This window comes from Lupinus angustifolius, chromosome LG19 (assembly GCF_001865875.1).
Source record: "Lupinus angustifolius cultivar Tanjil chromosome LG19, LupAngTanjil_v1.0, whole genome shotgun sequence".
NCBI classification, from domain to species: Eukaryota; Viridiplantae; Streptophyta; class Magnoliopsida; order Fabales; family Fabaceae; genus Lupinus; species Lupinus angustifolius.
In genome coordinates, this window is record NC_032027.1 from 5,952,253 (window position 1) to 5,969,646 (window position 17,394).

Consider the following 17,394-nt stretch of genomic DNA (forward strand, 5'->3'; position numbering starts at 1 on the left):
AAACCTTTGGTAGTACCAAAAAAACTCTCAACAGTATGCTGCATCTATACTGATGTAAGTGTTCAAAGTAAGTTTTCCTATTAAAAGTGACTCCTCAAATTCATAAAATAGATGAAAGATATGCTAACTTTGGTTGGCAAATCCAGCTAAGTCCATTTATTACTTCAACAGCACCATAGAGTAACTAAACTTCCATGATGTGAAATTGTGAAGCTATTTAATTGACTTAAATACATAAAAAAAAGTACTATGGTTACCTAGAATATAAAGTCATTGGTACATGGTAACAACCACCACATAAACCAAAATGGGGCTACATCAAGAGGGTGCCTCCTTAACTAACATTTCCACCCCAATCACTTTACCACAAAGCAATAAGATTCATCTAAAGTACATTTCTTATCTTACAAGCATATATTGGGATGATGATGATGGCCTATGTATCTATCTCAACAACCGTTAGCAAGTGATTAGTCAATAGTATTGATGTGGTCCCTTCAAGAAATCAATCAAGTTTGTTGTAACTTTCCAATCTTCAACTAATCAAAAATGAAACTCGTAACCACCTGGAAAGCCTCCGCCAAAGCCTCCGCCGCCACCACCGGGGAAGCCACCATCAAAAGTGAAAGTATATTGCTGCCCTCCACCACCAAAGGGGTTGAAACCTCCGCCACCACTGCCCATTCCTCCCGTGTCTTCAAGGTCCTCCCCTTGGTCAAACCTCACACGTTTATCTTCGTCACTAAGAATCTAAAACACAATGCACTAATCAGTGGTTATACAACAAGATATTCATATATCAGATCTTTTTTAGTTGAAAAAATCACCACAAACAAAAAAATGATTGTGTAGCCACAATAAGGTGGCGTTTGACAAGCACAAAGGAAAATAATGAAATGGAAAGGAACAAGCCATGTCTTGTTTGGTTTGAGAAAATGATTTTAATTTACATTTTAAGTTTTAATTAATAATTGCAAAATACAACCTTGTTTCCATTTTGTTCCATGAGAAAATAATAAAATGTTTTCACTGTTTCCTACACAAATATTTTAAAAAATGAAGAGACTAAAAAAGGTGGTAATTTTGAGATTATTAATAAACAGAAAATGGAAATAGAAAACATTTTTGCAAATCAAACACGCCCTAATATAATGATCCTGTCCTGTTTTTTCTTTGGTTCCATCCATTTTAGTCAAACCAAAATATTGCACTTTTTAGCATTTGTTCTTTACCAAACATGGAATAAAACTAATGCTATGTTTCATACTTTCATTCAATTCTAGTACATCTACCAAACGCTACCTGAATACAGAAATATAGAAAACAAACATATTCAGGATTAATACCTCATATGCAGCAGCAATTTCTCGGAATTTAGCCTCGGCCTCTTCCCTATTGCCCACATTCTTATCTGGATGCCATTGCAAAGCAAGTTTCTTATAGGCACGTTTGATCTCGGCGGCCGAAGCAGTTTTTGAAATTCCTAAAATCTTGTAGTAATCCTTGCGTTTGCTCATCTTTAAAGCTTTCTCCGCCCTCATTAAAGCTTCACGGATATTCCTATCCTGCAGTTACCAACAAACTATTACTCATAAAGACATAAACAACAAAAATATTGAGCTTGTAAAGTTATTGTAGTGTTAGTGAACCATATTATGTCACATATTCCTAGTAATATCTTTTTTGTAACCCGAAACAAACACCCTCTTTAAATTAATTAATACAAGTTTAACAATTATCCACGTAGTCCAAACCAACAAAGAGCGCATCAAAGGCAAGGAGACTTCATTGTAGAAAATTTAACAAATTAACAGCCAATGATGAACTAAGGGATTAACCCAAATGAATTCAGGCACATCATTGTCGAGAAAATTAGAAAGCAATAGAAAGACTTCATGTGTTCTTGTATCTTTTTCAAGTATTCATTATCCTTAATTAATGTACTCACCTACTCTCTTCTATTTTTCAAGGATTTCTTATCCAGAGGAAGAAGAATAAAATATGGAACTTTGAATAATTATTCCTCACAAAACGGCTTATATATTCTAGTTTATCATATTGATTTGGAATATGCTATATGAGCTTAAAATATATAACAAACCTGAGGAGATTTTTGAGCAGCCGATTTTATATCCTCCACGGCTCCTTCCCAATCCTCCGTTAAGAGTTTAGCTTCTCCCCTCTACAACAGTGCAATATAGACACCAAATAAGTAACAGAGTGCAGTTTATAGGATATGATATTATTCCAATAAGGTATTTGTCCCATATCACTCAACAAAGCATCAATGAATGAAGAGATAATATGCTAACATACAAAACAAGTATAATGATATTTAAACTTATAGCGGACCTGAACAAGAGCTTCAGTAAGCTCCTCATCAATCTTAAGAGCATCACTACAACTGTTCAAGGCGTCTTTTCCTCTGCCAAGCCTAACTAACACTTTACATAAGCCAAGGTGAAGGTGTACATTATGTGCAAGATGGTCAGGGTCAACTGCAAGTGCGGTTTTGAATTCCTCCACTGCCACACGTAATTTACCCTTACCCGCATTATCTTCAGCCTTTATGCAGCACATAAAAATAAAAAGGCAAGAAATCTTCAGCATTCGGAAAGGGGAATAAGCTTGAGATAAATGCGAAAACAAACTAGAACAATAGATCAAGGCTTACACTTTTACTCTTCTTGAGTAAATTTTTCAATCCAAAGTATGCCTTTTTCAGTTCACCGTGCTCTGGATCCAGACGGAGACCTTTCTGGAAATGCCTGAATATATGTCCTCGTAAGATGCATTATATCAAAAAGTTATAAGAATGCTAAAAGAATTCAACAATATTTTCCACAAGACAAACCTTGTTGCAACATCATGATCAGCTAAATAGTAATATGCACGACCTCGTAACAACAATGCATCTAAATTATTTTCATCTTCCTTGAGAATAAACCCAGACTCGGCAATGGCACCCTCATAGTCTTTATCACCTATCAACAAACTCACTTTAAGAAGCTTGGCCTGCATAAAATAAAGCATACAGAGTTAACATTCTGGCTGCACATACCACTTACTCCCCAAATCCACCACCTTAGGCATTTACATTCATACTACATAACAACCACTGAAACACGAAACTGAAGAGACATTAATGAAACTGGAAGATCATCAAAATGTTACCTTAGTACAAGCCGGAGAAAAAACAAGAACAACTTTATCAATATATTCCAAAGATTTTGTGAAGTTGCCCAAATCATATAGGGACTGAGCTGTCTCTAGGGCACTTTTTGCCTGCAACAGCTGAGAGAGCTCCTTTTCTGCTGTCGAATGTCCAGGTTTTAACTCCAAAACCTTTTTGTAGCTCCTCTCAGATTGTTCATATCTACATTAGCCAAAAAGCACCTGAATGATATCTTTCCAATTTGGAGATTTAGAAAATTCTTTTTTATTTTCTTATGTCGGGGTGGAGATTAGAGAGGGAAAGCTTGACATGATGGTCACTTTCTAAAACGATCAGAAACTAAAAAGGGGGTTCCCGTCACTTCTTTATTCACATTTAGAAGGATTAGAAAAAATAAATACGAGCTGCTGTCTTCATAATGCTTGATTGATAAAAACTTAAAAAGAAGGCTTGGGACCCCTCAAATCGTAAAAAAGGTGGAAAATTTTAAAATACACATAATTTTAAACTATTCACTAGTCAGTATTAAATCTACAAGACAGCAACAGCATAGTCAAAAACTACTTGACCTCGAATAAGGAGATACTGAAAAGAAATACATTTTAGTAAGCATCATATTGTATTGGTTTTGATTTTTGACAGTATCACCTGTCCTTGGGAAACAGATAAAGGAAGCCAAGAGAAGATGGGCTTTATTTATCAAATAACACTTTCAAATGATTGACCCACAATTTAGCAAGGAATATCATCTAATGTTCAAGAACATGAGAAGGGGGAGATTAAATACTTGCAAATCAAACACACCTGCATAACTGACGAAGAACTGACGCACGGAAAAGGTACGCTTCTGAAAGGTTTGGATCTGCTTCTATTGCAGCATTCAGATCATCAAGTGCCTCGGTATAACGTTTCACTTTTATACTTTCAGATACCCTCTCAAACAACTCCGCAGAATTTCCAGGTTTTCCACCTGATCACATTGAGAAAAAAAAAACAGTCTGTTCAGGCTAAAGGCAGCAATTGGACGTTGAAACATTACAGAACTTCTACAGAAGTTAAAAGGAACAACAATTTCTAGTGGGATTAACATTTCAATTTTATTTAATCTACCCCGGTTGAGAAATGTGAGTTCCTCATTAAATTATAAAATTTAATGGAGATTAAAACTACCATGTACCACAACATAGTGGAATTAACAAGTTTTTAGGTGCAACTTGGTAATGTATTGTAACTGAAATTTCACTTTACAGTGCTACTTTGTTAGTTTCACACTTTCTCTATGGTCCAATAAAATATGTACAAGATTTATCTCAACCTTCCATCCTCTTTTTCATGATATTATACTATAGTACTTATCAATAAAAAGCATCCATGTTTTGATTGGTAAACCGTCATGTAATGCCGCTTACACCTTTTCTTGAGCTGATAAATGTAAAATGTAACAAAGATGGACTGCAGAGAGGGATTAAGAACAAACCATGGAATAAAAGTAAACAAAGAAAACAACATACAACCAAAAGACCAGAAAATAAAATTACTGTAACAGAAAGATGACAAGGCAATCCTGTGCCGGTTAGAAAGAAACTTGCTATGACATAAATCTTCCTATCTTCTATAAAAAGAATTAGCATACATGCATAGCACGATCTTCAATAGCTGACTTCAAAAACATGTCAATGTTGACTTTGGTGTATGTACCATTCTTCCCTACCATATGTGTATTTAGGAACACATATAAATTGAGTTTTGAAGAACTAGGTTTTACAAATGTGGTTTTGATTAAAATTTGGTTTGCAGTAACTGATCTATGTTGAGATACTTTATTGTTAAAAGTGGTTTGGTAAATAAATATTGTTTGGACAGTGTTAATCACCAAATTGGGGATACGAACAGTGAAAAAGAATGGAGCAACCATCAATTTCTGAGTAATATGGGCATAGGAGTAATTGAAAACACAAAAAGAGGTTTGCTTAATGGCGTCTTCAACCAAGGTTTGGGTTCTAAACATATTTAGAGCTAATTGACAAAAGAGTTTGCCAAACATGTTCAAAAAGTTGCAAACCAATCCCTCGATGGTTTGTCAAACGCACACCAAATCCGATGGCATAGCAAGCAACATCGGACAAAGGCCTTGCCATCTTGTTAATGCTTCCTTAGTTTTTAATGAGTACTATTAGAATACAATGAAAGTCCCCATGAAACTGTCACTCTAAAATCCTGAATAATTCTTACAGATTATCCATGCCGTGTCACATAGTCAAACATCTTTAGATGACATTCATATAATAGGTGACTCATTGCACCAGACTCCCACCTAGTCGGGTCTGGAGGACTAGAGAGGTTAGTTCCGGGATTTGGGAGGCCACGTGGCAGCAGCAACTTTACTGTTTTGTCGATGCTCACCCTCTTATATATGACATTGATGATATGTCTTAAGCAAAAATGTAAATTTCACTATTTCGATTAATATCACTCTATTATATCAAACACACCCATTTTCCTTACAAGACTCAAATCCGCATTAGCACAAATACAAAATATGCATATAGTAACTCCACTGCTAAATAGATAACTTCCTTACAGGATCCACATACATAAAGACCCAAAATTTAAACCAATACCACAAAAAACGACAATAAGGACCAAAAAAACCACGACCCACAAAACAAAATTCCTGAAAACATTAAAGTTATAAAATTTAACTATGAAAAATGTGAAAACAACTATAAAATTAAAATGGGTAAGAACAGATCAGAAAGTAGTACCTGAAGCAGAAACAAGAGGTTGAAGGAGAATGAATTGGCAGACCAAAACGAAATTGAGTATGAAAATTGCGTAGAGCATTCCCTCCATTGGTAACGAGAAACCAACAAGGTTAAGCATTGAGATCTTCTTCTATGATTCACAAATCAAGGTTTGGTGTGTTACATAAACATTAACAGAGGAAAACGAAGAAGTTAAGGGGACTGTTTTTAATTTAAGGAAATATATTTACTTGCAAATTAGTTATTAATATTATGAGGGTAAAATTGATTAGTCTTAATTTTTATATGATTTTTTTTATGATGGAAATGGAAGAGTTTGGAAGATAGAAACTGAACAACGCATTATATGTTACCCCACGTAGTTTTCACCAATCATTGGTCTCCACGTCAGATTTATGGCATTACCTGTGTAAAACACAGTCCAATAAGAATCTGCTACGTCCTTTGACTTATGTCAAAATGCCATGTCATTTATTTATTTATTTTGAGTTTTGTTTGGTGGGATGGGAAACATGGGATAACTGCTTTTAAACAAAATACAAAAAGGAAAACTGCATAAAGCTAAGCTTGAAGGCATGCACATGGAGGGAAGCGACATTAAGAGCTATTCGTAGAGGTGGTATATTATTAAAATTTATATGGGATTAACTCCTATGCTACATAATGGATATCTTCTAAATTTTATGTCTTTTGTGAGTAATTATTATGAATTATTTTTTTCATCATTACCTTTTAAACTTTATGAGTTTACAAAATTGGTCCTTTTGTAAATATATTCTTAAATTACTAATAGGTCACCAAAGAAATCACAACATTTAAACTCAAACAATAGCAATACATAAGTGTAGGTTAGTAATGTTGATATCCGGATAAAACTGTTATTAAAATACAAAATTGATTGAGAGAAAATAAATAAATTTTAGAGTTAAAAGTGGTTAATACAATTATATTTGTAAATATATAAAATAAAATTAAATAAAAAATATCTAACTATCGAAATTAAAAGGAAATGTAAATGGTGAACTTTTTCATTGTTATTAATTTAATATGATCTTTATACAAATACCAATTTTATCAATACTTAATGTTTAAATAGTAATTAGGAAGAAAAAATAATTTATGATATCAAATTACAAAATACATAAAGTTTAGAGTCTTTTTATGCACTTTTCTAAAAAAGGTATAATGAGGGAACAAATATTTGATGTCCTAAATCATTAGTGCATCAACGAAAACATGACAAGACAATTAAAATAAATAAATATTAATCATTTTTTTTTACTTTATTATTATTGATGTGTGAGAAAATTTAGATTATAGTTTGGGACATCAATTCTTTATTTATAATTATGTTTTTGCAAATCCAATAGAATGAGTGGTTGAATTTGTTTTTGCCTATGCGTGGGCCTTGGAGTACATGGAGAACTGAATTTTTTTTGGTGAAATTCCCATCCACAACCCATGAGAATTTACAATACAAGAGATCATTTTTATTCCATATTCTTTTTTTTGTAAGGTAAAAATTTTAATTAAAATAAATAAAATACATCTAGAAAAACAGACTGTATAGCTCCACAAGGAGTACAAAGGATGCCAGAAACAAATTAAGACTAAGACCAAAAGAGGAGACTAATAGTAGTGTTTCAAGCAACTAATCAGATTAAAGACTCATTCAAACCAAGACATAGAGGAACCTTTGATCTGATTTTTTTCCAAAATCAAGCCTTAACCTTTATCTCATCCAGAAGCTCCTCCATAGACTCACTCCTGTTGTTAAAGATGAAATCATTTCTGCACCGCCATATGGACCAGATTCCAGCCAACCAAGTTAAAGAAAGCCCTATATGGTCTAAAGCAAGCTCCAAGCGTGGTACGATCATCTAACAACTTTTCTTATAGAAAAAGGTTTTACCAAAGGGAAGGTCGACACTACTCTATCTATAAAAAAAATAAACATCATACTTTACTAGTTCAAATTTATGTAGATGATATTATTTTTGGTTCTACTAATGAAAGTTTGTGTAGTGAATTTGGCAAAATGATGCAAGGAGAATCTGAAATGTCCATGATGGGAAAGTTGAACTACTTTCTTCGACTACAAATCAAACAGCTCGATAATGGCATTTTTGTGAGTCAAACCAAGTACTGCAGCGATATACTGAAAATATTTGATATGGATGACTACAAGCCAATATCTACTCCTATGGGATCTAGCACATACATTGATACCGATGAAAGTGAAAAAAATATTGAAATATCAAAGTATCGAGGTAAGATCGAATTTCTTCTATATTTAACTGCCAATAGACCTGATATCATGTTTAGTGTATGTCTGTGTGCACGTTATCAGTCGAAACCAAATGAATCACACTTAGTTGTTGTTAAGAGAATTATGAAATATCTTAAAGGTACAACTGAAGTTGGACTGTGGTATCCAAAATGAAGTATATGGAATTGGTTGGATATTCGGATTCAGATTTTGCCGCATGTAAATCTGAAAGGAAAAGTACAAGTGGTACTTGTCACATTTTAAGCAATGCTTTAGTCTCTTGGTCTTGCAAGAAATAAACATGTGTTGCACTAAGCACTGCTGAAGCTGAATATATAGCAACAAGTAGTTGTTGTACCCAAGTGTTGTGGCTTAAGCAACAATGACGAGATTATGGCTTAGACTAAGGCTGCACTCCGCTGAAATGTGATAATACTAGTGATATAAACCTTACAAAGAATCCTATTATGCACTCTATAACCAAACACATAGATATAAGGCATCACTTCCTAAGGGACCATGTTCAAAAGAAAGATGTATCCGTAGAATTTGTTGATACTCATAACCAACTTGCAAATATTTTCACTAAGCCATTGGCAAAAGAACCTTTTTACAAAATTAGACTTGAATTAGGCATTCTTGATGAAGCTTACCTGTCTTAACATGCTTATATGATTATATGTTTGTTTCATTATGATTATCTTATGTCTACTTGATCTTAAATATATTTATTTGTGTTCAAAAACTTAAATTTTTGGCTTAAAAATCATTTTCATAGCTTAATTTTGCCTAAAATAAGTTTTTCTAGGGTTAGTAATCGATTACACTGGAGAGTGACCGATTACAGGGTTGAACAACGTGTTTCAGTAACCGATTACTCAAAGTGAGTAATCGATTACTCTGAGCTGTTGTTTGAAAAAATTAATTTTTTTAATTTGAGTAACCGATTACTCAAAGTGAGTAATCGATTACCCCGTGCTGTTATATATGGAATTTCTGCAATTTTTAACTTTTCAAAACTCATCTTCCTCACTCAACTCGTGCTCTCTACTTCTCAAAGACTCTAAACGTCTAAAAACCTTGTTTTTGATCCGTTTTAAGAGATTTTTGTGTCCATTCCTATCACATTTTCGATTCCAAACACTTTTAACCAATCACTTTCGTGATTAGTGGCTTGAATAAAAAAAACCCTAAATCTCCAAAAACCCAAAAACCTAAAATTTCAAAATCCAAATCCATGGCTTCTTCTTCTAGATCAAAGAAACAACGCTCTAATACCTCTCAAAGGAGTCAAGGAACAACATCTTTGGAGTGAAACCCTCTGGATTTGACAAGACTTCTAGCTAATGAGGAACATCGCAAAGTGTTTGAAGAACACTTCCATGGACGCATTATTTCCAAAATTCGGACAAATTTTTAATTCTACTTATCTATTGTTTTAAAGTTATTGCGGCATATTCCTGGACAAATTACTTTATGATGTTTTATGCTTTATTGTTCCATTCCTGGATATTTGATTGAAACATCTGATTTATGCATTGCAATACTTATCTATATCCTTACATGAATATATGCTACAATATTGTTATATCTTAATTATATAAAGTGTATGTATGCTATATATTGTGATGAAATCTCTTTATTTTTCTACTTTTTGATGAAGTCAAAATGGGGAGAAAAGTTAGAGTGTATTTTCTGTAAAATTATATTTCAGGCACATTACTCCAAAAGATAGGGGGAGCATACAAGATAAGGGGACCATACTCAAGTCAAAACTTCAAACATATCTCAAAGTATGTTGATCTCAAGAAAATTACACTATCAAGAAGATCTTGGGTTGTCATCATCAAAAAGGGGGAGATTGTGAAGAAGATCTTTGCTCCTGACCTTGGCAAGGTTTTGATGAAGACACCAACATCACCAAAAAGAAGAAAATGAAGAATACTTATGAAGATAAAGAAGATTAAAGCTTCAAGAAAATTAGATTAAGTCTCTATAGGTACTCTTATCCTAAAACTCTTAAATATACAAAGTAGTAATGCTCAAACTATTTTTTAAAGAAAAATGAAACACTTTAAAAATACTCAAAATAATTTTAAAATAATGTGTAACGGGTTACTTCATCTAAGTAACAAGTTACATGTGTGAGAAAAAGAGTTATCCAACTTCAAAACTGTCCAGAGTAATCCATTAATGCCTTTGACTAATAGATTACCAGTTTTGCAAAATTTGAGTAACCGATTACCCAAATGGTGTAATCGATTACTCTAATTCGTTTTTAAATAAACAGTGGATAGAGAGTTTGAGTAATCGATTACCCACTATCAGTAATCGATTACTGAAGACTGTTGCATGAGATTTCAGATTTCAAAATGAAATGTTTTCACTCCAAACGAAATCTCTTCACTTCAAACAAATCCTACACTTTCAGAAAGACACCATGGGTGTTTGGAAAGTCTATATAAAGACTCTAACTCTCACAACACAAAATACAGCATATACACAACTCTTATAAAAAATTCCAAAAGCTCTTAAACTTTTTCTGAAGTTATTTCTCTACACTTTTTGCAACTTGCACTCAAACTTTTAAAAGTTATTTTTTGAAGTTACTTAAAGTAAAGTGTTTCAAAGTTTTATAATCTTAAAGAGCATTATTACTAAGTATACAAAAGAGTTGATTGGATTGCAAGTGTTATTATATTTCATACTTGTAAATGCAATCCAAAGCCATCATTCAAATTCTTCATTCATTGTGATAACTTTCTTTCATAGGGTGTGAATAGAAAGAGGATAGAGTTACTTGGAAATGTGTTTTCCAAGGGTATAAATATTAGTGAGTGTGTAAGGTACATAAAGATCTCGGGGTGAGATATTATAATTACTACTCATATTGTGCTGCAAGAGTACTGGACGTAGCCTTCGGTGAACAAGAAGGTGAACCAATATAAAATCCTTGTGTACTCTCTTCTGCCTTACCTCTTTAATTTATTTTTGTTTATGTTCTACAATATTATCCACTGCACGTTAACTTTTACTTTTTGCAGAAAAAGTAACCATAATTTTAAGTCAACTAATTCACCCCCTCTTAGTTGCAATCTCATTCTTACATGTATTACCCAGATCCGCCCCACTACTTTATTTTTTGGACCTGGAGTAAAAATTATAAAGCATAATTTGAAGTTTTAAACACATTTTAAATTAACTATTTCAACATTATGAAGTAAAATTGATTTAATAAGAATTGTTCAATCAATATAATATTAGATTATACATATGAATTAATAATATAACATTATAGATTAATAGTTTATATATATTTAGGAATGAATAGCAGGCCCGGGTACCCCTAGGTCTGAGTACCTCATTACCCGGATCCAATCCCGTGAGTCTTAAAATCTCAGGTCTCACTTACCCATGAATCGAAAAACATAGACCCATATCTGATTCATTATGGATAATTTTTGGTGATACCTATGAATTCGGATACCCATTGCCATCCCAACCTATTGAGCTTTGAAAAATTAAATATCTTTAGCCACACGATTTGCTGCAACAATTTCTCACATCTTACGTTACAAATCTTTCATATTTGTTTCCTGAGTAAATACACCTAGTGGAAATGATCTTCCAATTAATTATGATCACATAGCCAGATATTATAAATTTATCAGCTGATTTTTCTCCTTAATTTTTGGACTAACTTATAATTAAAACTTATTACCAACATTTGAACTAAGAAGAAGCCTACTATATTGAATTCTTGGTAACAGTACTACGAATCTACAATTGGCATATATTTAATTCTGAAATGTAACTATTTTTCTTTTAACATGAGGCATATAAGCAATTTGATTAATATATATTAGATTATTTAATGCAGAAAGGTGACAAACTTGGTCGTTAGTTTCAAAACCAGGCTGTATCCTGTAATTACATTCGGCTTTTAGCGACAACAAACTCAATCTTTTGTCTAACTTACCAAGTAAAACATATCATCATTGAAATAGCAGTTTTATTATTGGTTAATCAATTTGAATCTTGTATTTGACTAAGTATACATTTAGATATGGCTCACATTATTTTTTAGAGTATATATGTACCAACAAGTGTAATTTTTTATATATTATTGACAATCTATACCATTCATATATTAATTAAATTAATATTGACTTTTAAATAAAAGTAATACAAATGAATGATAAAGGAAAATAAAATGATCGTGTAAAAACTTTATACTAACAATAAATATATATATATATATATATATATATATATATATATATATATATATATATTAAACTCTTTATTTCTATAATTAATTCCAATAATTTCGTAAAGAAATCAAATGGATATCAAACCTCGTCTTTATTTATTTGGATATACATAAAATATTACTCCTAATAAATTATATAATAATGCAACATTTTTGCTCTTTTTAACAATTTTTTTGTCACCTTTTTTAATAAATAATGAACAACATATTAAAGAGAGTATTAAAAAGATTGTCCATTTCATTTCTCTTAAATTAGATGGTATCCCCTTTGAAGAATGTTGGTCATTGAAAATGATCAGACAAATGTGTTGCTTTCTTAATTTATTACCCCATATTACGTAATGCAATCTAAAGATAAAGATGTATATATATATATATATAACCATGCACCTTCCAAGGTTACAATAATTTAGATAGATAATATTGGTATGGACAAAGATACTAATTTTGAAATCCAACTCCCTCCAGGATTTAGGTTCCACCCTTCTGATGAGGAACTTATTGTTCATTATCTGAGAAACAAAGTAACATCATCTCCACTTCCTGCTTCTTTCATTGCAGAGATAGATCTTTACAAGTATAATCCATGGGAACTTCCCGGTATGTGCTAAATAATTGCATTATTAATTTATATAGTTTTGATTTCATTGTAGTTACTAATGAAATGCTAGCAATACACTTCTTAACACGTTATATAACATGTTCAAAGTTGTTTGGGATTCATGCGATTAATACCCCAATCACACGAATCCGCTATTTGTTTAGTAAGTTTCACATTAATTTTATCCAACAACAAAAGTATATTAAAAAGAGTGTTGATGTTTCATGTATATTTGTCTTAGACATCTTTACTAGTACTTTGTATTACAAAATGAAAATTTGTCTAAAAAGTTGTCAACTTCAGTTGTACTAATAAATAATGATCCTTCAAGTAGATATAATCCATATGAGCTTCCAAAGTATGTGATAAACAATTTGTCTTGATTTATACAGTTTTTTCGCATTGTTTTTTGTTCAAGTATTTAATGGTTTAACAAAGGAATGCTCTAGCTTTTCATTTTAAAAAACTTTCATGTATATCATTTTTTTTATATTACTAGAGAGTATAATCCACACCCAATAAGTAAAGAAATAATCTATTTTGAGATACATAATTATCTTTTCCAAGAATTGAATATTTGACATTTAACTTCGTCTATATGTATGCCCAACAACTTCTGTGCAACCTTTAGTAATATATAATGCAAATGTAACACTTCAGTCTTAATATGCAACCCCTTAGGTCTATAAATTTATTGAGCGTGTCACCTAATAAGTTTAACTACCCTTGCAGTATTTTATCTCCCTAAAGGGAGCCTTCGCAATTCGCATCCATGACGTCATGGACTTATAGTCATTTGTTCCATTGAGTCGCTACCACTAAACTACTAGGACTCAATGAAACAAATAGCTATAAGTCCATGAGGTCATGGATTCGAGTCGCGGAGACTCTTTTTAAGAGGAATAAAATAATGCAAAGATATTTAAGCTTAATAGGTAACATGCTCAATAAATTCATAGACCGTAAAGTCGTATGTCAAGGATGGGGTGTTACAAAAATAGCTAAACTATTTACTAAAGTTTAGTACTTTGAGTTATAAAATGAAAGTTTATTATAAAAGTTGTCATTTTTATTGTACTAATAACAATACTACTCTTTCATTTTTCATAGGCAAAGCTTTGTTTGGGAAAGAAGAATGGTATTTCTTTACTACAAGGGACAAGAAGTATCCCAATGGAGTGAGGCCTAATAGAGCAGCTGGTTCAGGTTATTGGAAGGCTACTGGAACTGACAAACCTATTCTCACTTCATGTGATATGAAGAACATTGGAGTGAAGAAGACGCTTTTCTTTTATAAGGGATACCACCCTAAAGGATCTAAAACTGAGTGGATAATGGATGAGTATAGGTTGCATGATTCAATGATCTCAAATTCCAAACAAAGAGGGTCTATGAGAGTAGGTCAAATGCATTAGTTCAATTTTTCATCAACTAAAACATTGAATGATGTTACCCACACATAACAAAATTTTCACCACCTATTTACAATTAGCAATCCCTATATTCTTACACTGATCTTTTACATCAATTTTGAAAGTATTTAACAATGACTTGAATATGCTCCGAGTTTCTATAAACTTTGGCAATTTTGATGTTGTTCCTCATAAAAAAATGATTTCATATCCTTACAAGTTTGACATACGTTCTTTCCTGTCTTGATGTTATGTTCTTCTCTTAAGCATTGATATTAACATTAGTAATAAGGGAAGAAAATCACCAATTTCCATCTTAATCAAACTCAAATATAAGTCAGTCTAAATAATTTATTGTATAACAATATATATAAAACTAACTAAATCATAGATAAGATAAGTTCTACCAATCCAAATATATTTAACACTTTCTATAGAAACAAAACCATTTTTTATGAAAATCAAAATTAAAATCATCCTACAAAAAGCATGTACATGTACTGAGAAGTCTAAGTACTTAGTATATATATTAAAAAAAGTGGTGGTTCAAAGTCTATGAAGTTTTGACAATTTTTTTGTTCTTGTTTTCTCCTTGTGCTGCAGCTGGATGATTGCGTGCTATGCAGGGTTAAGAAAAAAATCAGCAGCCTAAAAAGCACTTGGGAAGATTCAAATGAACTTGGTTATGAACAAACATGCCACTTTCAACAAATGAATGATAACTATAGTCCTGAACCAGTTCTCAAGAACTTTGTTCACAATGAATATCCAATGTTACCTTATATTCTTGCTTCTAATACTATTCTCCCTAATTCCATTGGTATGGCCTCAAGCACAAGCTTCCATTGCAACGATGATATAAAAGCATATGGTTCAGTGCATGAAGATAACTTAAACCTAATAGGAGCACAGTTCTTAGCATCTGCATCAGAAAGCTTCTTTATTAGTCCGTTCAAGAGAAAAGCCATTGAAGAAAATCAGTTCGACCTCTATGCTATCTCCAATGATCCATCTAATAAGAAACTAAACCAAGTTCATGATGAGAAGCAGAAACTTCAGTAGAAGTTAGCAAAGGCTATAATTTCAACAACTTTGACCAGTGGAGTTCAATAATACAACCTCAAGAGCTTAATAGCTTAGCCTTTAAAGGATATACATGAGTAGTTTAAGAATTTAAGTACATGCATGCAATATGTTTGTGTGTATATCAGTATATATATGTAGAAACTGTATACCCTTTTCTGCATGGGTAGATTAGTAGTGAAGACTCTATGTCTAAGCAAGAATATAATCCGTTTTATGTTTGTATAGTGTGAATGTGTGATTAATCTTTTCGGCACTTAGGAATGCACATAGGTGAATAAGTTAGGTATTTACTTTGTCGCATGATATTGTAACACATGAGAGTTAGGTTTGAGAATAAAGTACTTCATAATGCAACTTAGGTTCCATTTGTGCGTTTGATTTTCAAGGGAAATAGAAGGTTTGAGAGTTAAGAAATACATTTGTAAGATGACTCCCAAATCTTCTCTTCTTCTTCTCCTCCAAAATTTAACTCACAAACAGACCTTTAGTTGTTAATTATTGTATTATTTGTATTATATTTTCTTTCAAGAATAATGTATTGCAATTGAAGTCTTAATGACAAATTCTCTTTTTCTTTCACAATACTTATAATATCGTACTTCAAATCATTTTCATTAGTCTATATAAATAGATCCATTGCATCAAGAATTTCATTTATTCTAAAACAAACTAGTGTTTAGCTGGATAATTCTGATGTAGAGTTGGTTAGCTGCATAGCTAAGAATGAGTATATAGAAAAAATTGAAAAGTAATTGGCACATGGCAATCAATTGTTGGTTATAATTGGTTTCACGATTTATAAGAGCAAAATGAAAGTAAAAGAGAAAGTTGAAGATTGAGAGAGAAGAAGAGATTTTGTGTATACTTTATAATACCTCTATGAATTTCACTGCATTGAAATGAGATTAGAGTTTGGTTTTATAGCAACAACCAAACAATGTGCCAAATACAGAAAAATGAGAAATCAATTATAACAAACAAACTACTTTCCACAAATGGAAACTCAACTAAATTACCAAACTAACTTTCTCAACTACTTTCTGGAATAGGAAATATCACTTAATACTCCCCTTTAATTTCTATTCTACTGACATTATTAGACATCATTTAAGTCCAACTATGTTGAGCAACTCCTTAAGCATCTTGAATCTACTTCCTTTAAAGCCTTTGTCATTAAATCAACAAGTTGAAATTCTATGTAACAATATTTCAACTTTATTTTCCCTTTGTTCACTTGATCTCTTAGGAAGTGTAACTTAGTTTCAATGTACTTGCTCCTTCCATGTGACATAGGGTTCTTTGCAAGATCAATTGCAGGCTTTTTATCCACTTGCAATTCCATAGATTCTTCTCCCTTTAATCCCAATTCAGACATTAAGGACATAATCGATAATGCTTAGCTGACTGCACTACAAGTTGAGATATATTCAGCTTCACAAGTAGATAGTGCCACCACAAATTACTTTTTAGAGTTCAATGAGATAAGTGCACCATATAGTAGGAACACATAGCCTGATGTTGATCTCCTCTCCACCTTATCACCACACCAACCTGAGTCACTATATGCTGCAAGATGTGCTTCCATGTTCTCCTTCTAATATGGAAGCAGAATTCAGATTTGGTTGACCCCTTTAGGTATATGAAGATCCTTTTTGCATCTGAAAAATGAAATTGTTTTGGGTTGTTCTTGAATCTACTGACCATCCCTACCGTATATGTGATTTCTGCTCTACTATGACAGATAAATCTTAGGCATCCTACCAACTGTCTAAACAGAGTGTTATCAACTTTTTCACAATTGTCTAGTCTTAGG

The 17,394-nt window shown here is 32.3% G+C and overlaps 2 protein-coding genes across 2 annotated transcripts; one reads left to right on the plus strand and one right to left on the minus strand.

Moving 5' to 3' along the window:
• On the minus strand, nucleotides 201-6,181 carry LOC109334746 (dnaJ protein P58IPK homolog). Its single transcript, XM_019570671.1, has 9 exons — nucleotides 5,941-6,181; nucleotides 3,980-4,145; nucleotides 3,175-3,376; nucleotides 2,855-3,015; nucleotides 2,675-2,768; nucleotides 2,353-2,565; nucleotides 2,102-2,182; nucleotides 1,347-1,565; nucleotides 201-750 (listed from the first exon to the last, which is right to left on the minus strand). The coding sequence occupies exons 1-9, from the start codon at nucleotides 6,056-6,058 to the stop codon at nucleotides 544-546; spliced, it is 1,461 nt and encodes a 486-aa protein (XP_019426216.1). The 5' UTR covers nucleotides 6,059-6,181; the 3' UTR covers nucleotides 201-543.
• LOC109334107 (NAC transcription factor 29-like) lies at nucleotides 12,911-15,557 on the plus strand. The gene is made up of 3 exons (XM_019569679.1): nucleotides 12,911-13,082; nucleotides 14,194-14,480; nucleotides 15,099-15,557. Exons 1-3 carry the CDS (start codon nucleotides 12,911-12,913, stop codon nucleotides 15,555-15,557), a joined length of 918 nt encoding a protein of 305 aa, XP_019425224.1.

Excerpts from the sequence above, each read along its gene's own strand:
- LOC109334746 (XM_019570671.1), bottom strand. The coding sequence starts at position 6,058 with ATGCTTAACCTTGTTGGTTTCTCGTTACCAATGGAGGGAATGCTCTAC. Across the intron at positions 3,377-3,979 it reads GTTCTTCGTCAGTTATGCAG|ATATGAACAATCTGAGAGGA; the intron begins GTGTGTTTGATT and ends TGGCTAATGTAG. Across the intron at positions 2,183-2,352 it reads TTACTGAAGCTCTTGTTCAG|AGGGGAGAAGCTAAACTCTT; the intron begins GTCCGCTATAAG and ends GCACTGTTGTAG.
- LOC109334107 (XM_019569679.1), top strand. The coding sequence starts at position 12,911 with ATGGACAAAGATACTAATTTTGAAATCCAACTCCCTCCAGGATTTAGG. Across the intron at positions 13,083-14,193 it reads TAATCCATGGGAACTTCCCG|GCAAAGCTTTGTTTGGGAAA; the intron begins GTATGTGCTAAA and ends CATTTTTCATAG. Across the intron at positions 14,481-15,098 it reads AACAAAGAGGGTCTATGAGA|CTGGATGATTGCGTGCTATG; the intron begins GTAGGTCAAATG and ends CTTGTGCTGCAG.